We start from the raw sequence: 25,733 nt of genomic DNA, 5'->3' as shown, positions 1-25,733 counted from the left end.
TAATGGCAGGCCGTTTCGTTCTTTTGATCGCGGTTGTAGAATTCTGTGTTCAGACTTAATCGCTGGGCCATCGTAATGCTCTCTGACCCACTGTCGCAGTTTGGGATACGCCATGGAAAGAGGTTGGGCCCAGGAGAAAACAGTAAAGCCAGGTGGTGGTGCCCTTTTTAGTGCTTGGAGTGCGGCAGCCAAATACAGGTGTTGTTAGTCTGGCGGCGGTGGTAGGTGACGTACATATGGTGGAAATAGAAATCGCCCCAGTCATATTCGGCGGCGCGTTTGTAGTTGGAGAAGCGCCGTTAGCGATAGTGGGGGACGCCCTGGCGGTAGTGCTATGCGGCGCACTTGTATTTGACTTGACGTGACGGTTAGACAGCTAAGACGACATGGCGGTGGGCACTGAACTGCCTCGGTGGTCGCTTTACTGATAAGGTAGACGTTCTCAGCTCTATGAGCTTCCTCTGGCTGTTTCGACGCTGCTTATATTTGGGGCGGAATTTCTCAGGCATGGATTTGTAAATGTATAACGTGGGTTGGGTTGGTAGAGCAGCCTTAGCTGAAATCCTGCCTACTCAAAAATAAAATAAATAAAAATAGAATCTCTCCTGGCCTTTGATGGAATTAGCCCTCCGCTAAGTACATTAGAAGTGTAATCTTTGAACTTCCACATCCAAAAAAAGGGAAGTGATTATAATCTCACAAAGCAAAGAAGTCAATTATTAGTCATTCATTTATTATCTTGGATACATTATAGTAACACAGTCTACTGCTACCTTTGTAGTCAACATACTTAATTAAGTAAGGAAAATATATTTTAATTCTACGTACATTTGCACAAATACCTTTACTTACACCGAAACCTATTAAAACTAAACAAATATTCGATTCTTTTAACTTAACGTTTTCACATTCAAACATATGAATACCATATTCAATCCAACGATAATGAATTTGTAAACACAATGTTAAATCGTCATCTACAGCACTTCCTTGTTCTTGTTCGTGTTCCCAAAATGTCACTTGAGCACTTTTCCTTTGCAATGCTTTTTGTAATGCAAAAGCAAGTCCATCTTTACTGTACGGTTTTTTCTTCTTCGGTGGTGGGTTATAGTAGAGCTGTTGCGTTTGGAAAAGCCTCGGATCTAATTCTTTAGTGGTACATTCCTGAGTTAAAAACTCTGTTATAATATTTGACGATCCTCTCGACTCTGGGTCATCTATTTCATAAGTAGACGTTTCACAATCAAATAATTCATTATGCAAGCTCATTTTGGAATCGGTATCATTGGGAGCATCTGCACTCAACCTTTGTTTGCCAATTACTGGTGAAATTCTTTTAATTTTATGAAGTGAGAACTTTAATGTGGGCGAAGTTTTGCCAAATGTATCGCACTTATCACGAGAAAATTTAAGTATTGGCGAAACCTTTTCGTTTACTACAATACTGGGCTTTAATATCGGACTAGAAGGCAGTATTTCCGATTTAGGATTCTCAGTGGTAACCTCTTCTGAAACTCTTTGACTATTTTTGGTGATTTCGAAGGATTTTCTTACATTGATCCATTTTTTAATGTTTTTCTTTCGGTCCTTGTTTGAATGCGATTTGAAAGTTGAACTACATGGGAAGTAGAATTTCCGTTTACATTTTTCGATTTTATTGGGCATTTTACGAAAGCGTAATGCACTATTTTTTACTGAATATCGATTATTCATATCTAAAGACGATAATGTATAAATCTAAAAAATGGAATTTGAAGGTTATGGTGAAACTGGTATCGGAACTACTTCCTATCTCAAGTTATGATAGAACTAATTACAAACATTTGAACTACAGCGAAAATCTACAAAACTTGTGTATAGGATGCTTTTAAATTTTTAAAATCATTTTTAAATTATAAGAAAATATAACTTATATGACGTTCTTGTTGTATTTTACATATGTACAACAAACTTCAGGGTTCCTTTACAAAACACGAATATTATAAACGTACGCGACCCACCATACTACATAGGTACAAATTTACATTAAACTTTCTAAATACAATCAATCAAGGAAACAACGCTGTTTGGTATGCTACAAGAATTACAACACTCAAGTATAATAGATGAATCCATGGCCTAATAAGAGTATGGTCTGCTATTCCCGTGAACGAAATCTCGCACAAGTCGCGCATGACGTCACGCGGTTGTGTACACTGAAATATTGTACACGCGCATATGAATAAATATGTGCTAATATTTCGATATTCCATTGCATATGTGATAAATACGATTATATAGCTATATTACTTTATTACAATGGTCCATTGTGTGGTGTCTGGTTGCAATAATAACAATAGAACAACTAAATACAAGTTAGTATAGATTTCCAAAACATGTTGCTTTTCAGCGGGGTATAATTGTAAAAGCATCTGATTGATGGCTACACCTTCACTCAACGATCTAACCGATCGTTAATAGATTTGTATAACGACCTAATAAATAGGTAGATAGGTACGATACGGAATATGTTTTGACACTTCATTTTGCTCAAGAAACAACGAACATTCATAAAGAAGGTTCGCTTTATATGACTGCTTACGTTGCATACAAATTAAAAACGAAATACCGATTCTTATAGGCGAAATCGCCGAATTGGAAATAGGCGATAATTGGATTATTTTATATCTGAACGGGATTTAAAAAAGCCAACAAATTATTTTGCTGTTATTGAAAGTAATAAACTTAATGCATCATGTGATAAGACATTGATACCTAACGACGCTTTCGACCACTTAGTTAAAGCAAAAAGCATATAATATAGCGATACTCTTTGAACTTTGGAGTAAGGTAATAAGAATTCGGAAACGAAATAAAAAAAATGAGAAACTGCGGGACTTCTGCAGAAAGACGAACATTTAGTAACCAATGAAAAACCTCATGTTTTAAACAGTCTGAATTGATGTTTTGTACATATTTTACATTAAAACCTAATGATTTTCTACTTTGTTTTTGTAATACAACACAGTTTGTTACGTGTATATATATGCAGATAAGTTCTAATTAGGTGTAAGCACTTTATGAATGAAAACTTTTCACCGTAATTGTTAGGCTTTCTTACTTATTCTTATGGGAGTCTTGCCGGCACCAGTTCGTTTCACAACCGCGTGACGACACATCAACGCCAGCCGACTAATGCACTATGCGCAATAGCAGACCATACTCTTATTAGGCCATGGATGAATCGTTATGTAAAAGTGCGTTTTTATACACAATTTATAATTTATGAAACCGGGAGAGATAGCCCCTCCCTGGGAAACCACATGGCGTTGGAGAGGATTCTTCCACTCGCCAGTGCTCGGATTCTGAAATGACATTCATCGGGTAGGTTACAGCTTTTTGAATAGATTCTACTGTTCCTTGACATGGCAGGAAATATTTACTCGCCAAAAATTCACTTTTTTGTTTCTGGTCCGTACTAGTGATTGCAAAGCTCCAAGAAACGGGTTTAATTCAAATTCAACTGTTTTCCAATCAATCTGACTGGCAACTGACGAATTCAACGGACCAGACACTCATTTTTGGAACGAGGTACAAAAAAGTAACTTGACAATAATGACAAAAAAATGATTTACGGACAGCCACATGAATATACTGAGCTCAAAATTGTACTGTGCTCGTATGGCATGTCCACCTACCCCTCCTTAAAGTTTGACACGACCAGAGTTGCTATAGCAATCACTACAGAGGTAGTCTCATTACTTAATTTACATACCTCGTACATTGCTAGTACCCTTAACTTTCTTGGATTTATCAAATTCTTTAGATACGCAAGACTCAAATTTCCAATTTTCCCGATTATTTGTACTTTTCTGAACCGTATCAAGACGAAGGACGGCTTGATTCAGTGTTTCGTGTCCACGTTGCCAGTTACAATTTAAATAATGGGAGTTTGGACAATAATACTAGAACTGGCAATGCTGTTAATAGTACTTGCACTGCATGGCCGCCAGATGGCTATGGTAGTGAACATTTGTTGTAATAATTAAAACAACAATAAACAAACCGTTAGTATGTAATATTTTGCAATTACTAAATTATGAGCTATGGATTAATAGTGTTAAAGAAGTTAAAGGTAGGGAACGGATTGTGATGTCAAATTGAGGTTATGGAATCCACTGATTGTGCAAGTGAAAATGCGAGTTCAATTTGTGAAGAAGACCGAGTTAAACGACTATTCCAAGCTTGCGATACGAACGGCGATGGTTTCATTGATAAGTAAACCCATCCACTTTCTTTAATTCCATTCATTATTATCGGTAAACTTTCAGCCAAGATCTTCTAGCTGTCTGCAAGGAATTGTGTTTAGAAGAGTACATTGATGAACTGATGCTCGAGTTAGGCGCCGATGCGCAAGGACGAATATCGTATGAACAGTTTTTACAACGACGCCTTGCATTACGCCCAGAAATTGACGCCCTGAAGACTACAAAGAATGCTGATAACATTAGCGACCATAGTCAGGGTATGATCAAAAGGTAGTGAATCGTAAATGTAGTTTAAGCAATGGTTTCAGGTAAACTAGATAGTTGGGAATGGGATTCAGGAGCTCGTGATATGAGTCCTATTCCAAAATCTTTGCTGAAAAAGGCAGGAAAAAGTAGACTACTCGAAGAGGATGTTAAGGTGAGTGTTAAGACGTTAAGTTATTTCCTGTTATGCTTTATGCAAGTTTAAAATGGTGGGTCTGTTCCTCAACTTACACACAGTGCTGGCCAAATAGTCCTAACTATAGAGGAGTTCTAGATAGTCTGCTTTAAAAAAATCTGAAACACTTCCTCTCCTGTCCTATTGAGAAAGGCAAGTCAGTTAACAGCTGGATCAGCAGTAAAGAGAACTGGGATCAGGGGTTACTCACATGCCTGTCTTTTATTTGTAACATTTCTATGATTGTAAACTTTTTGAATTATTATTACTTATTTGTTTCATTATATGGTATCGACATTGTAGGTGGCATAGTGTGTATTTTAGCAGTAAGATTCTCAATCTCTACCCAGATTTGGCGTGGTCCGTTTGTCGAGATGCAAAGCCAGCGAAAGCAGTTGGTGTAATTTAACGCTTTTGCTTATGTAATTAAATTAAATTACGGATACTGAACTTCGTTTACGATTTAAATAACATAGTACCACTTCCACTTCTCATCATTGTGTTTATGTTGGTTGTTTTAATAACCCATCAAATAAGGGCGTGAGTTTTTTTTTACTTAATTTGCTGATCAACGTATGTGGTGGATTAGATGCCGACCAAGAATCAATATTAACAGGCTGTTGAATTGTCTTATTCCTAACGAATAGCACTCCTGTGCATGCGCAAAACTGTCCAAAAGGTTTTCAGTTCATCCTTTTATGACTCTGTTAGGTATGTACATGTACACTCCTCGTCTTTCTACATGCGGTCTTCTACGGACTCGCGTTTGCTACCACCCACCGGCCACAGTGTGGTTAAAAGCTACCTTTTTAAAAATAAATTTGCGAGTAAATTTGCAAAAATGCAATGCCTATTTTGTGATCATATACGTGTTCCTGCTAAATTTGTTTCTTATCTAGCAATTTATTGGTACATTCTTCTGTGGAAATATGCAACTGCTTTTCAATACTAAACAAAATCTCAATCCAACCAAAAGAATGACAACACTGTAAATAAAATTCTCAATAATTGAAACAAAATAATCACAATCCTTTGCTTGTATCTCATTCTTATCCATAAATAAAATACAATGCAGAATCATTTTATACAAATGGTTGTGATAGGTCGATTTCTTCAGGAATATCAAAGTCAGTCAGTCACCAGTCTCTCTCTCAATGCCACCCCCTTTAAAAATATGGAAATAGACCACGGTACAGTTGACTTTTTGTACTACCCCGGTAACGTTAATTTCGTGATGAATGCTAAGTAAAAAAATGTTCGTACGTACACGTATGGCTTCAGTAAATACGCACCAAATAATTATTTTTAAGTTTCCTGCCGAATGACGTCTACAGAATATTATTTATCGCACAAAGCGCTGCACAAATGTTTTACACGACCTTGATAAACAGCTTTTAACTGACCGTTATCGTTAGAGATGTGAACAATTTCTGTTTATTATAACGCGCGTCTCCAATCCGAAAATCTTCCCTCGAGTAAATTCTATACACAAATACACAAGTTTCAGACGTAGTTTTGTTCCTGTTCGCTATAAAGCGGTACATGTGAAAAACCTTCCTATGCGTACTAAATTACAAATTCGAAAAATTATTTTAAAAAAAACAATAAGGCGACCACCTGTTACAAATAACATTATAATCGGTCACGTGAGTGAAAATGACCGCCATCTTGAATTCTGAACTTCCCTTTCAGATTTGGAGGTACCAACATCGAAATTCATCGATATGTTCAGCAGGTCTTAGTGAAGCCTAGTTGGTCAAATGTTGTCTCAAATGCCTTTAGGACTCAGAAATTTTGAATAGTGAACCAGTCTATAATGCCTATTATTAAGCGGCAGAGCAAAGCGATGCAAGCTTTATAGGGGAGTCGATGGTGTCCGTTCGTGAACATGATAACTGTCGAACGCTTGGACCGATTCCGTTCAAACCTTGCACAGTTGACCTATATCCCAAAAGTAATAAGCCTATTTAAAATGGGTCAAATGCAATGACCCCTTGGAGTCACGCCTCTGTCTCTGCCAAACCCTTGAACCTACTCATGTATCGTAAGATACGCCAAAGAGAAAGAATGTACCTTCAGAAACTGTAGTAGGTATATCACGAAATATTTGAATAGCTAAAGCCTCCCTATACATTAATTTATCAAGATCCAATTACAAACTTTAGTTGTCATTAGTTTGTATTGCTCGTTCCGTTTGGTAGTTTCAGTTTGTTGGAAATCTCAAACTTAGAAATTTCATTTTGGGATTTGAGTGTCAAATGTTTAGTTTGAGAATAAATAATTCTTTTACACATTCGCCATAAAAGTATAATACGCAGCTATGAAAAATAAAAGACGACATAGTAGGCACCTGAAAGTGCTAAACAACTGATTAGATATTAACGGTAAAACTCTAAATGTATTGCTTTTACTGTAAAGACTGAAATATACCTGAAACGCTCTAATTTTGTTTAAAGTAAAATGTTTATTTTATCACATACGAGCGCGAACTCGACTAATAATCACTTCGGTATCACTATTGGAACTGCTATCACGGAAGTTTCTAGAAAAGTCACTTAACATTCCGGAGTAAGCAGATTACATTTCCCGGAAGGAACGTGTCACATCCGCCTTCATTCCTTATCGCGGGTGACTAATCTCGATGGCTAGTTGATGACGACCCCATGTCTCTGTGGATTTCTAGAACATTCGTTACAATATTTCCCGGCCGGCACCGCCCCTGTCCAATTTTTTCGGCTACTTTTAGTTTTATTGATGTGATTTTCTTAAAGGCTTCCTTCGACAAAACGATTCTCTTCACCTGCGTCCTTATCTGTCAATGTCTACAGCTATTTTCGATGGGAGAGCGCTAGTGAACTGAAATGCTGATAATAGATTTGTATACGTGGAATATCTTTGTCGGGAAATGGGAAAATGCGGTGGCACACAATTAAGATTATAGCTTGCATTTGCATGGTTTCATGTTAGTCGCATTTTCCTAATGACTTTTTTACTTCCAAACGAAACTCGCCGGGCATCTCAATTGTAATTGCGAGTTGTTCTCGATTTTCAACTGAATACTCGTGATAATTGCGAATATTTCTCACTGAGAATCCAATAATTACTTTTATTGTTTCAAATTGAATGGAATAATGTATATGGCTAATATAGGTACCTTAAGAGCATCAAAGGTGAAGGTATTGATCGTTTAGGGAAACGAGAAGAAAACCTGAGAAAGTCAGAGGAAAGACTGTTCCATCATTCTCCAATTTTCGTTCTCGCAGCCCCTTTTGCCATAAAACCAAATGCGAGTATGTGGACCTTTACCCCATTTTGTTTTCTTTTTTTCTCACACAATTTGTAATAAAGCGCGTATATATATATATAGACGTGATGCATTTCTAATATTAGCCGATTTCAAAATTTAAATAAGTTTGAATTCCAACGCGTGCTTTCAACTTTTCATAAGGAAATGCGCCTGTCTAGAATTCGAAAACAGCTTTTTAATTTGAAGGAAGATCAAAGCGTTAAAAAACGCTATGCTGGAGTTCTTAAATGATAAGGGGTTGACAGTTCTTCAATCGTCGTGCGCCGCGACGCCCTTATTCTATTATAGTATCGTTCGAAGTGTTGCGTAATGCGGCCGCAGTACAATTGCGTTCGTATTGCGGCCCGCATTCACTTTCTAAATGTGCGGGGTGATGAGTTGTTCTAATTTGTCTCTCACGATGCGTGCAGCGTACAATTGCGTCAGAGCATATCACGTGTTTGTAATCATATAAAAATTGGCATACTGGCGGGAATTGACTTAAAGACAGGTGGCAGTAATAATAACTGCTTTACCACGTATATTTTCAACCCCGTCGATTCTTGCACGGCTTCGCCTAAACCGCAACGCATTTTACAAGAGGATCAAGATCCACATGGCGAAAATGATTGTGCTTCCCTTAAGAAAATGGCTCTCCAAGAGAACGCACCAGGTGATACCGACTGCACCCGCATTCACCAACCCAAAGTGTGCATGGAAGAGTACGTGCTAAATTGTAATGGGGAGAAAAAGACGTGTGTAGATGGACTTCCTTGTACGGATTCGAATGTGACCCAGTTGTATACTATAAGCCAAAATGGGAACGAGGAAAGAACATATGATGAACCTTTCGCTGGAGATTTGCCAAGAACGCGATCGTGGCTTTGTTGTCCTGGATCTCAAAAGCAAATCGAGGCCGAACAGCCGCCTCTTGTCGAAGAAGCTAAAACGCCTTCGAGTCAGGACGAGACCGTTACCAAAGCGCCGTCCCCTTACGAATTTCCCGGAGGAGCATATGTAGGTATTAATTTTAGCGTAATTAACAAGTTGCTCATAATCCCGGAATGTGATATAAAAACTGCCATTAAAATCGTAGAGACTCTGCCGGTCACCCGAATAACCTTGCCCCGGTTCCCCTTTATGTCATTACTTTTTTGTTTGTTTTCATTGTTCGGTTGCTTTTAACACAAAACATTTATAAGTGGCGGCACACAAAAGAAGGGCTTTTTTGAAATTGACCAATAAATATTAATGGTTTGCATACAAAACCATGAAAAGATACTCATCTCTTTTTCATTCATAATTAATAATTATATAGCACTCACTTTTAAGAGTGTATGCAATGAATATGTAACTTATTCAATGGTGTATACCAATATACAGTGCTATTTATTAAAAAGTATGACATAGGGATTTATGTGTATTGTTTTTTCTCCCCTATGTCTATTATTAAGGATCCTCAGATCCTTTATAGTTTTGTATTGTCGTCCGTCCGTGTGCGCTCTAACTCTTTTTAAAAGTGGCCGATTGTGTTGAAATTTGGTGTACGGGTACGTTGGACATTAAGGACGGACGCTATTGACAATATACCTAATAGAAATCAACATATTTCATTCCCTAGGTCATGTATCGAGTTCGGACTTTCGTTAGATTATTCTTACAAGTGTAACAATTCAATATAACTCTTCTCTGATGTCTAGGTCAAAAGTTTTAGAGCAAAATGTACCCAAAATTATTCTTTACACATGAATTTAGAGTTGTAAAAGCTTTCAAATGCATTATCTTAATGCTGAAAGAGTTGATAACGTGCACGTTTGATAACCGCATGTGTGTGATTCAAAAATGTTAAATTATTTTTCTGAGGCCACATGGATTTTGATCAAAATATGTCAAAATCGTTATTTATGCAACAAGATGGTTGAGAAAAAGACCAAGAGCATTATTTCAATGACCAAAACATGAATTTGATCAATTTTTGGCGACCACATGGATTTTGATCAAAACATATCAAAATCGTTATTTATGCACCAAGATCGTTGGGAAAAAGACTAGGGGCATTATCTCAATGCCCAAGACATGAATTTGATGCATTTTTGTTAACTATAAAATGTATTTTGTAAGATTAAAATAAATTGTCGTTAAAAGTAATTGTAATACTGAGGATCCTTCGATATTTCGTTGTATCGGTTTATTAACTGACAAAATCTCTGCGGAAGGGCGCCTAATTTTATGCAACCATAATAACTTCTTAAAACAAAATATAAAGTAACAGTTGAAGGAACGTAAGAGATTTATTTTCTGCTAAAGCTTCAACCTAATTAATATGACAGCCAGAAAATTAGGCGCCCTTCAGAAGAGATTTTATCTTTTAAAAGTAAACATAAGGAAAAACAATACACATAAATCCCTATGTCTACTTCTTAATAAATACCACTATGTATGCTTGATTAAAATTACGTCTCGGTAAAGCAAAATATTAGCTGAAGAGGAGGGGTAAGTTTAGAGTTTCGCACATGATACAATATCATGGTTTCGCAGAGAGGCCAAAAGTCTTTTCAAATACTTGTATTTTGTCACGTAAATTGGGAAGTGACCGTACATCACAAAATTTAAATGGTACACCCTATATATTTTTACATTTATGTATTATATGGACAATTTTATGCCTAATACGATATATTCGAATATTTATACCGTAAACAAATGAATAATTACTCCTCTAAGTCAGACAACAAACCCAGTTAATGACTATATGGGAAATCACTTCAGGTAAACCTCTAAAAATCTGTACCGATTGAATATAATGACTGGTGACTGCATTACGAATAAAATTAATTTACCATTCCTATTGAAATGTCTGTAGCGTAGCGAATATCCCAGATATTGGGACGCCAGCAGGCGCTATCCAGGTGCCATAAAAGATTAGTCACCGGCGATAAGCAAAGAAAGCGGATGTGACATGTTCTTTCCGAGAAATGCGATATACCGACTTGGCAGTAGTGATGCAACAGACCTCTGCTTTCGCTATTTTTCAAATATGGCAAGGTGTGCTGTACGCTCTAATTGGTCGTACGACTTGTTCTCTTTGTTTTACTTTTATTCGTGTTATTAGTTCGTCGTAACAATTCGTACGTTTTATCGCATATTTTAATAAACTAAACTTAGGTTTTTATTAAATTTATAATAGTATTTACACTTCTGCATCCGTTTCTACTTCCTCAAAACAGATTTTGTCTTCTGTGCTTCTGCTTCCGTTATAGCACTTCCGTTGCGTCACTACTTCACAACATAATAAAATAAATCTCCTTCCGGTTTTTACAGGTAAATCGCCAATCATAATTAGCCTTGCTATAAAGTAGTGGAACCTCTTCTGCTGAAACGGTTCGAGACATTGTTATGCATATTTTGGAATTGGTATTGTAAAATTTTCTTCTTCCTCTCTTCGATTTGGATTACTAAATAGTTATGTTTCGAGAATACTATTTGGGAAACCAACATCGCCGTTTTCAAACCCCTTTGCTCCCCTCTGGATTAGAAACACATTTGCTTCTTCTGTATAATGTTGGTATCACGAGGGGGTGAAAAGCCCTCTGGACTCTATACCGAAGGTCTAATTAAGCATTATTCAATAAAATGGTATGGATAATAATTAAAAGATGGCTTGTATAATTATGCATTAATCGTCCATAGAGGAAGAAAAAGGTAATATAATAAATCTCACACGATATAAACGTTTCCCACTGGGAAAGTTTATTAAAAATAATATAAAAATTTTCATCTTAAAACCAGATTTATTATGATGACTGGCTTTGTCATAAGCCGCGCGAGAAATAAATATGGTCTCTGTATAATTTTTACGTTGGGGGATGATAAATACGTGAATATTTTTCACTAAAAGTTGAGTTGAATTGTTTTATATCTGCGAAAAACATTTAAACTTGAATCAAGAGAGTGCTGAAAACATACTGCACGAATTGGGAACCGCAATTCTCGTAAGTCTCGAAAACTGAATGAATTATTTCCCTCAATTCGGCGTTAGCGTTTTACTTTCAAACATTTTCGCAGGCGGGGCATTCATCGATCCGTATAACAAACATAGTCCCACACCTACAATTTTGGGAGCAATTTAATTTAAAATTATGACTGTCCCATTAGTTAATTGTTAATTGAAAGTAATTACATTAGGAACTGACCTTAACTAATTAATAACGTAACTACCAAGGGAGACCCTTTTTGCCAGTCGCCGTCTATTTTGTAAACCAAGTCAATATTATTGGTGCAGGTCGAGCTTCATTCTAGGTCAAACCAAATCGAAAATCGATTCCTTTCTCCTTTTGCGTCACAATTTCGTTTCCAAAATATTTCGTCGTTCCATTATTGTTATTGTTGGAAAGCAAATGGGAGCTGTAATCTAGTTTTCTTTGTAGTTTGCCCCAATTCTGAAGCTCGCGTTAGTTAAGTGTTTCCATTATAGTCCGTTCCTTCGCTGAAGTTTACTGGCAAATAGTGTTGAAATGTTCTTGTATGCGCCAATAATATTTTAAGTAATTGGTTCCTAGTTTCAATGGAAAAATATCATTAATGCACTTAATCCAAGATAGTATTCAAAATATGAAAAAATGTTCCGTCTGTCTGTTAGTCGACTACTTAATCTATCTCTGATTCAGCCTTTTGCCAGATGCTAGTAGAATTATAATTCTTTATCCTATTGCATATGCATATCAATAGTTATTATGATTCAAAATAGAATTTTCGTGTGTCTTGTTTTGGTGCACTCAGCTGTAATTAAATGTGGAGACTTGCGAGTTCCGCAACCTTGCGCCACTTTTTTGTGAAACTGAATACAACAAACAGAATCATCTAGCTACGATTGTTTCTGAGATACAAGGTGCAAACGAAAAGTTTGACGCTTTGGAATGTTATCCTATCTGACTACCCATGTAAGATAGAAAAACATAACCATTTCAAAATTTTAAAATGGCATGCTTCTATCGTCAACCACGTTTCTTGATTGGTAGTGCCTGCGTTAGTTACCGTGGATACCATAAACAAATCAAAATCTCTATGAATCCATGGCCTACTATTAAAAAACTCAAAAATAAGGTTTCAATTTATGGGTAAAATAAAAAATAGATATAACTAGACTCGTGATACATCAATGTTAACAGGATGTTACATTTCAAAAGTACCAATTTTCGGTCAAATCTCAAAAAGGGTGGTCCAAAAATGTATTTACTACACCACTGGATTCTACGTAAAAATAGCTAAAATAGACAGTTTTTACTTTTTTTTATATTACATTGGTAGTATATGGTAGCATCCTAAAAGTGAAAGTTTTCGTTTTCAGCCTGTATCTCAGATTGATTCTGTTTGTGGTATTAAAAGTTTAACAAAAAAGTGGCACAGGGTCTCTATGTTTAAAAACGGCTGAAATACACTGCCGTCTCAACGAAAATAGGTCACACGGTAGCTACATGCTTTTTGCGGGCTAACTACAAACGTGTACATATTCGACTATTATGTCTTGCAGGAACGTCTTCAGCAAAAATTGGAAGAACAATCTCAGCGATATGAAGAGCAGCTGACAGAGTTACACTCTGTGATTGCTGAATTGACGCGAAAGTTACACCAACAGCGATCTATGGCTATTGTAGAAGAAGATGAAGGATCAGGTAGGTATAGATTTTTTGCTTGTCTCCACTTCTTTGCATAGTCACAGAATATCGTTTTCCTTTGTAATTAAATATCGTCTATTTATTACTTATAGAGGTTGGTACAAGTGGCCATGAAGACTCCATTACCTGTCCATTAGAAGTAAGTGAGTTAGATGCTGCCGAAAACGATTTATCAGATTTCGAGAATAAAATAGTATGTCATTTGAATAAACAACGTCTTATAAATGTAACCTTTTTAGATACCCGACAGTCCGATTGAGCTTCCCGAGCCGAAATTTATCTCTTCCATTCCAGAGGGAGGCGAAGTGTCCTCCGAAATCATAGAATCGCTAAAATTAGAAATTGTTAGTTTAAAGGCCCAACTGCTTGATGCGCAGGGAAAATTAACTTCTGATAATTACTGCAGCACGGAGAAAGAGATGAACGCTTCGTCACCTGATTCGCATATAGAATCTGATTACAACTCCAAAAACGAGAATAATATCAAATACAGCAGCATCGTGCCAATACATAAGAATAATGTTGCTAATTTGGTAGGGTTTACCACCACTCCGGTCACTAAAGTCGCGGAACGTATTAAGTTGAAACGCGCGACCGATAGTCAAAGAGACGTGAAACTTAACGATCTGGTGAACACAGATTTGCCAACAGCAATTGCTGAACATATTGTGGGTGATATATTAAGGCAATGTGATGTACAAAGCGAGAAGTACGCAGTAGATTTAGAATTAAGAAGTTTAACTGCCAAACTGGAACACACAAAGGCTCAGAATTCAGTTTTGGCGTTAACCTTATCAGAAACAAAATCTCATTGTGATAGGTGAGCAAGCTTCACGATTACTTTAGTGTGTAAGGACTTATTTTAGATTAGCTTTACTATGTGGAAAATATGAATCCAATGCAATAGCTTTACGATTAGCTTTAGGAGTTATGGATCGAGCAGTAGAAGCGTATGATGTACTGCTAGCACTACTTGAGACTGAATTAGCCTTAAATCAAGAAAATGAAGGTAGGTGAATTTTCCTCTTTAAAACATAGCAGCAGTAGTAGGTAAGGAACACTGATCCTGGACCACTTTAACCTTGAGTTCTGCGCATGCGCCAAGTTCAAGCGTGGTTGACATTGGTTCAGGCAAGAACTCAAGGTCAAAGTGGTCCAGGATCGGTATTGCTTACTTACTAGCAGTTTTTGTAAAGGCTTTCGCTTCAGAATTTTTGATCTGAAAAAGCTGACGTGTGGATTTTTCTTATGCAGAAACTGTGAAGAACAGAATTGAAGCTGAAATAATTGCGAAACAGCTACTGCACCATTTGGACATGTTCCAAGACACTGACGTATTATTATCGCCCTGGCAGAATCGCGCTTTTACAAGTCCTAACGCAGACAGGTAAATTAATTTCATTTGATTTGATCAGTTGACAAAGAAAATTTAGTAGCAATATGCAACCGTGGACTGCCGATGAGGAGGTTAGGCTGAGAGAGCACGTCTCTAGGTTAAAAGCAGAAAGAAGCACAATTCAAGGAACGTACGTTGTTCTGGAGTCGCCGCAAGTTGAATCAACAACGCTTAAACTTAGCAACACGCAAGAATCTCGTAAGATGGATTTGGAAATGGCTGTACTTATACAGGTAGTCACTTATTCATAAATCGATGCGCAAATTTTTTTGTTTGTAGGAATTAATGGGCTTGAGAGAAGAAAAAGTAGATTTAATATCAAAATTGTACACATTGGAAAAAGACAAAAGCGCGATACAGCTGAAATTGAAATACGTTGAAGGTCAACAGAAAGCTCAAGCAGCCACGTTAAAAAATTTGCAGGGGCAGCTTAAGGATACGGAAGCGCTTCTGGCCATCGCCACCCAAAACAAAGTATGGTCATAATTGAATCTTTTGCATCTGTAATCAACTTTTTCAGGAAAGAGGGTATTCCGATGCTGAACACGCCCAAGGTGTTGAATTGGAGCTGATTCAAGCATTGGCGCGAGAAGCGCGATTAAAGATTCGTCTACAAGAACTCGTTTCGACGTTAGAACAAGTTACTAAAAATGCGGAGGCAAGGCTGCTGGAAGGTCGTGAAATGGTGCACGACTTGAATAACACTAATAGGTACGTGTGCTATCGAAAACTTCATTAAATATTTCAACTTTTTAGTATACTGGCTGACACTGTGGATAGAAATCATAAAAAGTATCAAGCGCGATTAACAAAAATGGAACAACAAATGATTAGTATGGTCGAACGGCATAATTCACAGGTAACCAGATAAACGTTTTATTTTCTCATTTTTGTTACTATTGACTGACTGATTTTTTCCAGGTGGCAACCCTGCAGCAGCGCATAGCAGCTTTAGAAACACCCCAGACTAACAGCTCTGAGAACTCATTAAATTCCGTACCTTTGTAAGAGATACCTTAATGCATAAAATTTGTTAAACGTTTTGCCCGGTAGATACTGAGCAGCAAGTATTAACATATTTAATTTTATATGTTCTTGTAAGTAAGTGGCTCTTGTTAGTACTTGTAAAGTACACTATTATCATGTAATTTTATTTATGTAAAGATTTTTAACTATATATATTACAAATCTGAAAAAGTGAGTGATTTTGATGAACTCAGTATGCAAACTTCTTATTCGCTTTAACGAGTAAGTTATATTGCAACGTACGTCTAGCGTATCAATTTTGGTAAAGGTAAGTGAGTTTAAGTGTCATAAATCTTTTACCAACATGTCTGAACCTCTGAAACTGTGAAAAAATGTCAAATAACTTCGAAACCATGTCCCATAGCATCATATTAACAAAGTCATACTGATTTTTTATGAGGAATTCGAAAATGCTATGAGAAAAGATAGTGTCATTTGAAATAATAAAGTTCCGGCATCATTCTGATACAACCGGAAAAGCGACCATCTTGAAAATATTTTTAAATGATTCCTTTTGATCGATTCTAAATTCCAAACCGTTCCTGAAATACTTCCAATGGTCCACTTAAAAACCACCCTGTATTTTCGCCGCTCTTAAGGTGGGTTCATAGCTCTTCGTTCATCCGTTGCGTTGATCCGTCAAACGGATAGTACATTTTGTTAAGGTTCATAGCAATCCGTCCACATTGTACATTTGCAAGTATAACCATAACCTAAACTTTATTTTGTACTGTACCCTCCGTGATTTTCAGTATGTGAAAATGGTACGAAAGTAAGAACACATTGCTATCTGATTATTACCGTGAAGAACGAATAGGCGAACGCTGTTAACATACCAAACATAACCTCACTCTTGTTAAAAACGGACCAACGGAAACGTAAATGTTCTGTTCAACTTCAACCAACTTTTCCGTCGTAAACGGACGACGTACGTTTAAAAATTTGCTGTCTTCTGATTGGCTAACGGACAAACGGAAACGTATGAACGGAGAGCTATGAATTTACCTTTACACATTCATCCACTGTACGGACATCTGAAATGAAGTGTAAAAGCTTCTACTTTCACTGACCATCACTGTTTTCTGTATCAAATCTAAACTGTAGAGCTAGCTTACAGAAATCGAGACAGAAATTAAATGCACAAAAATATCAAAGTACAGGGTCTTCACATTTCAAAACTTGTATCTGGTGGCCTTGAAACTTACGAATATTTATAATGTGAACCTTTTTTTAAGATAAAAAAACGTGTTACTATAGATACCTATACGTTTTATCCATCTCGACCCACTTCTAGATTTCAATTACTTCTAGGGAAATAATTCTAATGTCCTACTCTTTCGATAAGTAGAATTTCAATTACTTACATTTAGGACCAATTAAATCATGGCCGTTTTTGATCATGTCCGTCATATTGAATTTTTTTTATATAATCAATTCTTTTTGGAAAAAAGCTTATACATACAGTTCCAAAAGTCAAGGACTAATACTTTGCCTATAATATTGGCGGATTATTAAATGCGCAATAATTTATACTAGTGTCTGTTGCTGTCCTCCCATTTAATTTTATATAAATTCTCTGATGCATACCTAATTGGTTTTAATTCGCATCAAGACAATAATGCACTTCAAAATGACAATGATGAGTAAAATGCTAAATAATATAATTCCATGGTAGGTAAAAACTCGTAAGTTCAGTAATGTATGCTACCTATTAAAAATAAAAAATTTTCTGACAATTCTTTGCAAATTAATTTGTAATGACACTGAATCGGTAGATAAATATTCCATTTTGTAAATTTAAACATATACAGGGTGTTTATGGTCTTCTCTGCATCTTTTTAAGGGCCGGCAGTACAGCTCAAAAGTAGTCGACAAACCCCAAAACACCTTAGTAAAAGTTATTTAATAAGCGAGATAATATTTGTTTTATTTTTTACATTAAACGATTAATCTGTGTTCAAATCTAGCAATGTACTACTTAATCAGCATTGCCCACTTAAATTATTTTTTACTAGCTAAGGCGTTTTGGGGTTTGTCGACTACTTTTGAGCTGTACTGCCGCCCCTTAAAATGATACAGAGAAGAGCGTAAACATCCTGTATACCTATTCATTATTTAATTATTTTTGAACTTTAACGTCATTGCAAATTTTATGGTTGGCAAAATTTTTTCTCAAGATTGTTACATTCGGGGGAAAAGGGGTAATGTTCACTTTGACCTTATTTTATGATCGTCAGAGCGGTGAATAAAATAATTATATTTAACATGCTGATGTACATAATTTGTATGCACATTTTATATTATGTATCAATTGGTTCGTAAAGGCAAACTTCATCTCTCTTTCTTTTCATCTTAAGTGAAGAAGGGTTTGCCATTAAGGGAAAAAAATGCAGTTTTTGACCTTTCAGACGTAAAAGTAAAATTATGAAGACTATGTATTTTTGGACAATTAATCTAGGAAAAATTTTACTCTTGCAAGTATATGGGACCACGCTGGTTAGATAATACTGCACTGAATGCGTTAAAAAAGAGGTTAAAAACTTATTTTTTTATCATTTTCATAATCAACAAAACACAGCCCTCAGGATTTGGAGAATTTGGTGAGATAAAGCATATTTTGAGTATTTCAACACTGATCAAAATTTACTTGGTGAAGGCGCAACAATATAGAAGGTATGTGGTCTCATATTTAACAACATATATTTGAAATATCAGTGCATGTTGTGGATACACGTGTAGTCCAAATAGATAGACATCAATGGAATCCAGTCAAACTGTTAATAGTTATGACGCATGAACGCTGTTTTGCAATAAAACTTCAGGTATAGGACATTGTATTTCTCAGGCTTGCGTTCAATATTAAAGTCTAATTATGTGTAAATATCATTAATTACGTCAATATGGCCCAACAATATACCTACAAGTAATTGAATATATTTAAATTGTGTATTGGTGTAGCATGTTACACATTATTCTGCGTGCTCTAGCCTCTTAGCAATGTCTGTAAGAATTTTATCTAAAGAACTGCAACTTATAGCGGAAACAGAATTGAACGAAGTTGCGAACCGTGTTAACGATGATATTCAGTCTCTTAGGGAATGGTTAAAGTCACAGCGTCATTTAAAAGCGCGCACAGGTAATATACCTAAATTAATTATCTACAGAACTAATTCAGCCTTTTAGATGACCAGTGGCTGCTGACTTGTTTAAGAGGATCCAAGTTCAGTTTAGAAAGGACAAAAGAAAAAATTGACAGATATTACACAGCGAGAACTCTTTGCAGTGAGTTCTATGCTGTACGTGATCCATTTTCACTGGACATTCAGCGTTGCTTTGACGATGGGTGAGTGGCACGACTCCAGTTGTAATCAGGTAGGTACAAGATAAGGCATTTTTTTCAGAATTGTGTTTGTGCTCCCTGTCAGAGAATGTGAACCAATCCGCTTGGTTTTCCGCGTTGGAACTGTTGACACGCGAATTGTATCTTTCGAAACCAGAGTGAAGGTATTTACAATGATAATAGACGCTCTGTTGGAGGAATATGATGAACTGGCCATTAATGGGTTGAGCCTGCTGTTTGATAGTGCTGGCATCACTTATGATCACCTAGCGCAAGTTACGTTGCCTTTACTGAAAAAGTGTGCACTGTGTTTCCTGGACTCTTACCCGATAAGACTTGAGGCACTGCACGTCATAAATATTGTACCGATAGCTAGGACTTTAAAGCAATTAGCTTTGCAGTTTGTGCCTAAAAAGTTACGAACCTCCGTTAGTATTATCTTCTTTATTTCATTGGTTCTTTCACATAAGGTGGAATAACTGCAAATCAGTATGAATAATATTACAAAATGTATGTAATTGTCCTTGCAGGTGTTTTTATATGATGACAACGCCGGCGGTGATGATATTTACGAGCATTTTCCACGTGATCTCCTTCCTCCTGAGTACGGTGGCACAGGTAAACCCATAGAGGAATTAGCAGGTATCTATACTAATATATGGGTAACAGTTCAAAAAACCGTTTAAATTTTTTATTTTAGCGCAACTAAAGCTTAAAGTTGAAAGTTATAAGGATTGGTATGCGCTTGACCGAACATTTTGCACAGATGAATCCAAAAGGCCGCAAGAATCTACACTTTCTCAGGAATTGTTTGGATTAGATGGATCTTTTCGAAAATTAGATATAGACTAGCACATCCACAACAGAAAATGATTGTGAATTAAAGTTCATATTTAAATTAATCTCCATATTTGGTGAATTTTTTTTTCTTTATCAGACGCCAACGTCTTTGAACGTCCGTTTGGCCGTTCGCACAATCAAATTAAAATACACTTTAACATACTTACCTATATAAAGCTTAAAGTTGGTGCACAGATAGGCCATGACATACCGAAAAAGAAAGATAAAATAATAAAGGAAAATTTTGGTATTAAAAATGAATCTTAGTGTACACCCGGTTCTGAATTCAATTACCAACAATTTTCTCCTCGTACACCACTGGTAACTGCCACAAAGAAAAATCCTAATATTGACTTAAATTAATAATTTTGGAGACTTCTTCCAAAGGATTAACTACACAAATGTTCATAAACGCCTGACACAATTCTTGGACACGAGAGAAAAATCTGACATGAAAACTATATCCGAGTCGCACAATGGGTTCGAATAAACACAATTGATTAACAATGACAATTTTATTTCGAAACACATGAAAAGAACGTTAAACAAAATTCCTGAAAGAAAGAGAAGCTTGTTTGGCCAAATTACTCGCTCCGTATACAGGCGGTCGATGAAGTAAGGAAATTTAAAAATTGTTTACATTTTTTTTTTCTCTTAATGATAATAATCTGCAGGTCGCATCAACGGTGCACTAAAACCTAAAACTACTTCCTTTACTTCAACTTGGCTCACTTTTTCCGAATATGGACAACGTAACAACTTTAATTAACTTTGTTATGTACAAAAATATTATGAAAATGAGAAATACTGCGTCTTCAAGCAATAAAATGGGGGGAAACGCACGAATAAAAATACCATAAAGAAACGTCGCGAACCAGCTAGCTTACAGCATCCTGCGTGCTATATTTAATCAAATAAATACTTTTATAATAAAATAAATCTTTCGGTTTAATAGATAAAACGACAATCATAATTGTTGATGGTATTAAATTGGGCAAAAGTTGCGATTTGAACAACGTTTTTATTAGAACAGTTTCTAATGACAGATACGAATAATATTTATAACAAAAGACTACATTCCTAGATCTAGTTAATTTGATGGAAAAGTAAATTTAGTAATTTACTAATTTCCACATTACTTCAACAATAATAACGTAGTATCATCTTTTCTAACAAATAGCCTCTTTCCTTTTAGAGCCGGTCCTGTACAAGACAGTGACTGGTTATTCGATGGTACCAACATTATCGACAAAAATATTGCAAGTCAAGGTCAAGTGCCAATTTTCAGAAACAGTTTAAATTTCTGTTGAAGAAACTATTAAAAATGTGCGATAATATCGTTCTCGGTGTTAGATTACAACCAAATCAGTATCAACGAATTAAATTAGACAATATAAATTTAGACAACAACGTAGGTTTGGTTAAAGATGAGGCTGCAAAAACACTTAATGTGGAAAAACAAAGGATGGGTGAGACAATGAGTAAGTTATAAATGTTTGCATTGTTTATTTGTAGAATTGGTGTACTGTGGCATTATATTGGAAGACAATTCTACGTTATCGTCATACGGGGTTAAATCAGGTGTTACTCTTCACGTATTGGAGAAGAAAGTACCTGTGGTGCACACCAAAGTAAAGCCTATAAGTGAAACAGACGTTCAACAACTAGTGGTAGCATTTCGTTCTTTTCTTGTGTGCTCCGGCTACAGGGCAGCACTACACAAACTTTCTCGTCCGAATGTTCTCGACAATATTATCACCTCAACACCGGGTTTGGCTGAAGACCCAGTTGCCATAGCTATAATTCGCGATTCAGAATTAATAATGCAGTTGGCCGATCCTGACACTGTACGATCGATCGGAGAGTCACATCCCGCCTTAATAGACGCAGCACATCGCATTGCTGCTTTTGTAAGCAAAGAAACACAAAGCACGCCATTTAATACCCAAGCAAGTACCAGTTCCGGCTACTCCTATTCACTTGAAGCTCTATCGGACGACGAAGACATGGAATCGCCAAACGAAACTGCTCAAGAGGCCGCCCCTCTAACCCGTAATTCATCTTACAATGCGATCACGGCGGCTCAACTCGCAGCAGCTATTGCTAATGCAACTACTGCCACGTACGGATTGTCAAGCAGCCCTGGAAACACATCAAGTACTCCCACAGGGGGTACCAACAACATTATTACATCGGAAATGTTCAGTAATGCCATGCAGCAAGCTTTTGCTTTGTCACAAAATCAGACACCTCCAACTAACAGATTGGGAAGTCCGAGTGTTCCAGAGGGTTTCGAGGCAATGACACGACGATTACAGCCACAACTGCAGCAAATGCGTGAAATGGGGCTTGTTAATGAAGTTATAAATATTAGGGCGTTACAAACTACTTCGGGTGATGTGCAAGCAGCAATTGAACTTGTGTTAAGCGGCGCTTTTTCATAGACCGATATTGAAGTAGGCTGAGCTTTTTGTGTAATTTAAAATTGCCATAGATTTTATATAATTATGCTTTCTGAAAGTAATACTTTTCGCATTGAATTATTCAAGATTTTAAGTTTTTTAGAGGACAAAACTGGGATGTTCCCAATTATCTGTAAAATATATGAGGATTTTTCAAAATTGTGCTCAAAAAAGCTAACTAAAATTAAAAACTTTGTAGAACTTAAAAAATCCTCATCGAATAAATAAAAGAAAAATAATATTTTATTGCTGACTAATTGGTTCTAGTAACTGGGGCCATTCCCGTAGAAGTAGTTCAAAACGGCAGAAGTGGGTCCTTACTGACAAAACATTTTTTTTAATCCTTAAAAATGTGCTAAAAATCAAGTTTAAAACGATCGCCTTGTATATTTTAAATTTTCCGCTCTCACATTTGGGAACTTTTGCTTTTCAAGTTTGGCAACGCATGAACCAATCCGTTTTCTTCCTTTTGTCAGCTTTTTGCTGTTCTCAAATAATACGGACATAATTATCCATCGTTATTTACTTCATCTTTAGAAGTATACGTTTTATACGAGAAATAATTTAATAAAGGAACATGGCAGAAAAGGTAAAGGTTATATTTTACAATTTCCTCTGTACTTTTGAGATATTGCAAGTGCAATACTGTTTTAGGTTATAAACACAAGTTACATTATTTATCTGTCTACTTATTATTTTAGGGAGACGAATTAATCAAGAAGAAGAGGACCTTCAGGAAATTCACCTACAGAGGTGTCGATTTAGACCAATTGCTGGATATGCCCAAGTAACTATTATCGTAACCTCAAAGGTCGAATTATGCTAAATTGATTTTGCAGTGAGCAACTTATGGAATTAATGCACGCTCGTGCCAGAAGGCGATTCAGCAGAGGTTTAAAACGTAAACCGATGGCCTTGGTTAAGAAGTTGCGTAAGGCTAAAAAAGAGGCTCCCCCGAATGAGAAACCGGAAATCGTCAAAACTCATTTGCGTAATATGATCATTGTCCCTGAGATGGTTGGTTCAATTGTTGGCGTGTACAATGGAAAAACTTTTAATCAGGTTGAAATTAAACCCGAAATGATTGGACATTATCTAGGTGAATTTTCGCTTACATATAAACCAGTTAAACATGGTAGACCTGGTATTGGTGCGACACACAGTTCACGTTTCATTCCTCTCAAATAAGATTTAAATTACTTTTTATGTATTAATAAAGTTGTTTGAGGGATTTTGTGTTTTTTTATTGTTGCCAACATCACTGTATCTATATGCAAACACTCGGGACTAAATTACGTTTAACATGCCCAAAAAATGAGTACAAATTTTTACAGTTTGAGTAGCATTCAGGTGTTATAGAGGGCTAGAGATAAATTCGGATCTGCTGCTCCTCAAAATATTTAAAACCACGAATCAACATTGAATGCATGGGTACAGTACAAAAAATGGTTAAAATAAAACTGAATGTCGACCAAAAAAATATCATAAGGTTCAATTAATTTATTTTAAATTAAAAGTGATGTAAAAAATATAATAAAACATAAAATTGTCATCATTACTCTACAACAATAACTTCAGGCGTGACTATTTGATCACTATCCTCTTCTTTAAATTTCTTTTCCTCCTTTTTAATTTCGTCTTCATTTTCCCTTTTAAGTTTCCTTTCCAGTTTAATTTTTTTAAATCTCTTAGTGTGAGCATTATACATATTCTTCATATCATTAATACTTAATCTTAAATAGTTCCACTCCACAATGTCATCGTTTCTCCGCTTTGTAGGATCCAGATCCTCACTGTACTGCGGTATTTCTAGTTGCAAACAATTCATTACCTTTAATAACACTTCATCTACATAACTGTGTATAATGAGATCGGCTTTTTTATCCTAAAAATGAAAGTTATTTTATAATAATGGAAGTAGTGCACTTACATGTTTGGTTGGCTGTAAATTGATTATAACTAAACGCCCTCCATATTTCTTCGTAAAGGTGGGAAGATTTCCACTAGGGACAATTTGTAAGGTAGTCCCTAAGGCTATACTTAAGTCAGCAACACTGGAACAAACAATGTAATTACTAATTTTTGCATTAACATTCTACCAAGAGTGATAGTCTGCCATTACTAAATCATCTTCTGGTAAACTGGCCTCCCAATCTAATATTGTATCGATCATTTTGCCTCTACAGCCACGGCGTGATACTTGTGATCCCGGGCACGTTGTTCCCAGCTGTTTCTGTCCCACACTAGTCGTGGCCGAGCATCTAATAAACTGCCTGAAAACATGCTGTAGTAGCCTACACACCTTTACTTTTACCTTTTACAAGTGGCACATTGTTCAGTGAACATGTTTCCGTGAAGCTCAGCAATGTTCTGCCGATTTAAGCCTGAACGTAAATGTAAACCGTCAATATTTTGGCTAACGATAAACTTTGCATATCCTTCTTCAACCAATTTTTTTAAGGCCATATGAGTTGAAGTAGGCACCGCATCATCAAATGACATGTTAATACTCGGTTTTATGCCCTGCTTTTCCAGTGTCCAAACCCCATTCGGACCCCTTCAAACTAATTACAATTCGGGAATTACAGTAACTTGATCTAACCTAAAATCCGGAATACCAGCTGATGTGCTTATACCGGCACCTGTGTGAAAAACAACATGCCGAGATTCCAAAATCCATTGCGTTAATAATTTACATTTCTGTTCTACTTCACTGGCAGTATCGAATTGCTTAAATTACGAAAGTGAAATGAAATCAAGGATGATGTAGGTACCTCTGGGAGACCCAAAACGCCTTTATCGTCATAAGCAGATAAACCATCGGCATAACTACAAGACATTTTTCTTTTCTTCTATTAAAAAAAAAATTTACAATAAATCTATTTATAAAATTTTGTAAATAGTCCTTTTTGGTGAATTTTTATTATTGTTTACATATCCACCAACCTCTGGTGGATCTTGTACGCCGTGGTAGCGTTAGGTCTATGATGGTAGTGTCTAATGGTACTCCTACATCCCAAAA

General features: G+C 36.3%; 5 protein-coding genes across 8 annotated transcripts; 4 read left to right on the top strand and 1 right to left on the bottom strand.

The window, feature by feature from the left end:
- The first annotated feature begins 3,969 nt into the window (after window positions 1–3,969).
- LOC116166530 (colorectal mutant cancer protein) lies at window positions 3,970–16,211 on the top strand. Of its 4 annotated transcripts, none has more exons than XM_031481503.1 (13): window positions 3,970–4,257; window positions 4,311–4,504; window positions 4,556–4,665; window positions 13,503–13,644; window positions 13,740–13,840; window positions 13,887–14,467; window positions 14,514–14,656; window positions 14,902–15,034; window positions 15,084–15,276; window positions 15,323–15,517; window positions 15,564–15,754; window positions 15,800–15,902; window positions 15,965–16,211. In XM_031481503.1, exons 1-13 carry the CDS (start codon window positions 4,148–4,150, stop codon window positions 16,049–16,051), a joined length of 2,283 nt encoding a protein of 760 aa, XP_031337363.1. In that variant the 5' UTR covers window positions 3,970–4,147; the 3' UTR covers window positions 16,052–16,211. The 4 variants fall into 4 exon arrangements, with proteins under 4 accessions (XP_031337363.1, XP_031337364.1, XP_031337362.1 ...); XM_031481504.1 differs by having other exon boundaries at window positions 13,503–13,638; window positions 15,081–15,276; window positions 15,965–16,207; XM_031481502.1 differs by having other exon boundaries at window positions 15,081–15,276; window positions 15,965–16,207.
- A 2,556-nt stretch (window positions 16,212–18,767) lies between these two features.
- LOC116166533 (clavesin-1-like) lies at window positions 18,768–21,076 on the top strand. The gene is made up of 6 exons (XM_031481509.1): window positions 18,768–19,205; window positions 19,253–19,412; window positions 19,471–19,837; window positions 19,940–20,051; window positions 20,110–20,864; window positions 20,924–21,076. The coding sequence occupies exons 1-5, from the start codon at window positions 19,067–19,069 to the stop codon at window positions 20,259–20,261; spliced, it is 930 nt and encodes a 309-aa protein (XP_031337369.1). The 5' UTR covers window positions 18,768–19,066; the 3' UTR covers window positions 20,262–20,864; window positions 20,924–21,076.
- A 418-nt stretch (window positions 21,077–21,494) lies between these two features.
- Window positions 21,495–22,957, top strand: LOC116166531 (ubiquitin-like protein 7). Its single transcript, XM_031481507.1, has 2 exons — window positions 21,495–21,718; window positions 21,765–22,957. The coding sequence occupies exons 1-2, from the start codon at window positions 21,574–21,576 to the stop codon at window positions 22,691–22,693; spliced, it is 1,074 nt and encodes a 357-aa protein (XP_031337367.1). The 5' UTR covers window positions 21,495–21,573; the 3' UTR covers window positions 22,694–22,957.
- A 183-nt stretch (window positions 22,958–23,140) lies between these two features.
- LOC116166534 (40S ribosomal protein S15) lies at window positions 23,141–23,943 on the top strand. Its single transcript, XM_031481510.1, has 3 exons — window positions 23,141–23,300; window positions 23,413–23,498; window positions 23,551–23,943. The coding sequence occupies exons 1-3, from the start codon at window positions 23,289–23,291 to the stop codon at window positions 23,897–23,899; spliced, it is 447 nt and encodes a 148-aa protein (XP_031337370.1). The 5' UTR covers window positions 23,141–23,288; the 3' UTR covers window positions 23,900–23,943.
- A 253-nt stretch (window positions 23,944–24,196) lies between these two features.
- On the bottom strand, window positions 24,197–25,685 carry LOC116166532 (NAD-dependent protein deacetylase Sirt6). Its single transcript, XM_031481508.1, has 6 exons — window positions 25,486–25,685; window positions 25,314–25,441; window positions 25,026–25,268; window positions 24,811–24,984; window positions 24,642–24,765; window positions 24,197–24,596 (listed from the first exon to the last, which is right to left on the bottom strand). The coding sequence occupies exons 1-6, from the start codon at window positions 25,549–25,551 to the stop codon at window positions 24,267–24,269; spliced, it is 1,065 nt and encodes a 354-aa protein (XP_031337368.1). The 5' UTR covers window positions 25,552–25,685; the 3' UTR covers window positions 24,197–24,266.
- Between the last annotated feature and the right edge of the window lie 48 nt (window positions 25,686–25,733).

This window comes from Photinus pyralis, unplaced genomic scaffold, assembly GCF_008802855.1.
Source record: "Photinus pyralis isolate 1611_PpyrPB1 unplaced genomic scaffold, Ppyr1.3 Ppyr1.4_LG3b, whole genome shotgun sequence".
NCBI classification, from domain to species: domain Eukaryota; kingdom Metazoa; phylum Arthropoda; class Insecta; order Coleoptera; family Lampyridae; genus Photinus; species Photinus pyralis.
Note: the sequence above shows the minus strand (reverse complement) of the source record. Positions and strands in the feature narration are given on the sequence as shown.

Bases quoted from the DNA above. Each gene is read 5' to 3' on its own strand.
- LOC116166531 (XM_031481507.1), top strand. From the start codon at position 21,574: ATGTGCGATAATATCGTTCTCGGTGTTAGATTACAACCAAATCAGTAT. The intron at 21,719-21,764 runs GTGAGACAATGA...GTTTATTTGTAG, and splicing joins TGTGGAAAAACAAAGGATGG to AATTGGTGTACTGTGGCATT.
- LOC116166530 (XM_031481502.1), top strand. From the start codon at position 4,148: ATGGAATCCACTGATTGTGCAAGTGAAAATGCGAGTTCAATTTGTGAA. The intron at 4,666-13,502 runs GTGAGTGTTAAG...TATGTCTTGCAG, and splicing joins TACTCGAAGAGGATGTTAAG to GAACGTCTTCAGCAAAAATT. The intron at 15,035-15,080 runs GTAAATTAATTT...AAGAAAATTTAG, and splicing joins ACAAGTCCTAACGCAGACAG to TAGCAATATGCAACCGTGGA.
- LOC116166532 (XM_031481508.1), bottom strand. From the start codon at position 25,551: ATGTCTTGTAGTTATGCCGATGGTTTATCTGCTTATGACGATAAAGGC. The intron at 25,269-25,313 runs GTTAGATCAAGT...ATTAGTTTGAAG, and splicing joins GCTGGTATTCCGGATTTTAG to GGGTCCGAATGGGGTTTGGA. The intron at 24,985-25,025 runs GTAAAAGTAAAG...GCATGTTTTCAG, and splicing joins CAATGTGCCACTTGTAAAAG to GCAGTTTATTAGATGCTCGG.
- LOC116166533 (XM_031481509.1), top strand. From the start codon at position 19,067: ATGTCTGTAAGAATTTTATCTAAAGAACTGCAACTTATAGCGGAAACA. The intron at 19,413-19,470 runs GTGAGTGGCACG...CATTTTTTTCAG, and splicing joins CAGCGTTGCTTTGACGATGG to AATTGTGTTTGTGCTCCCTG. The intron at 20,052-20,109 runs GTATCTATACTA...TTTTTATTTTAG, and splicing joins ACCCATAGAGGAATTAGCAG to CGCAACTAAAGCTTAAAGTT.
- LOC116166534 (XM_031481510.1), top strand. The intron at 23,499-23,550 runs GTAACTATTATC...TTGATTTTGCAG, and splicing joins CAATTGCTGGATATGCCCAA to TGAGCAACTTATGGAATTAA.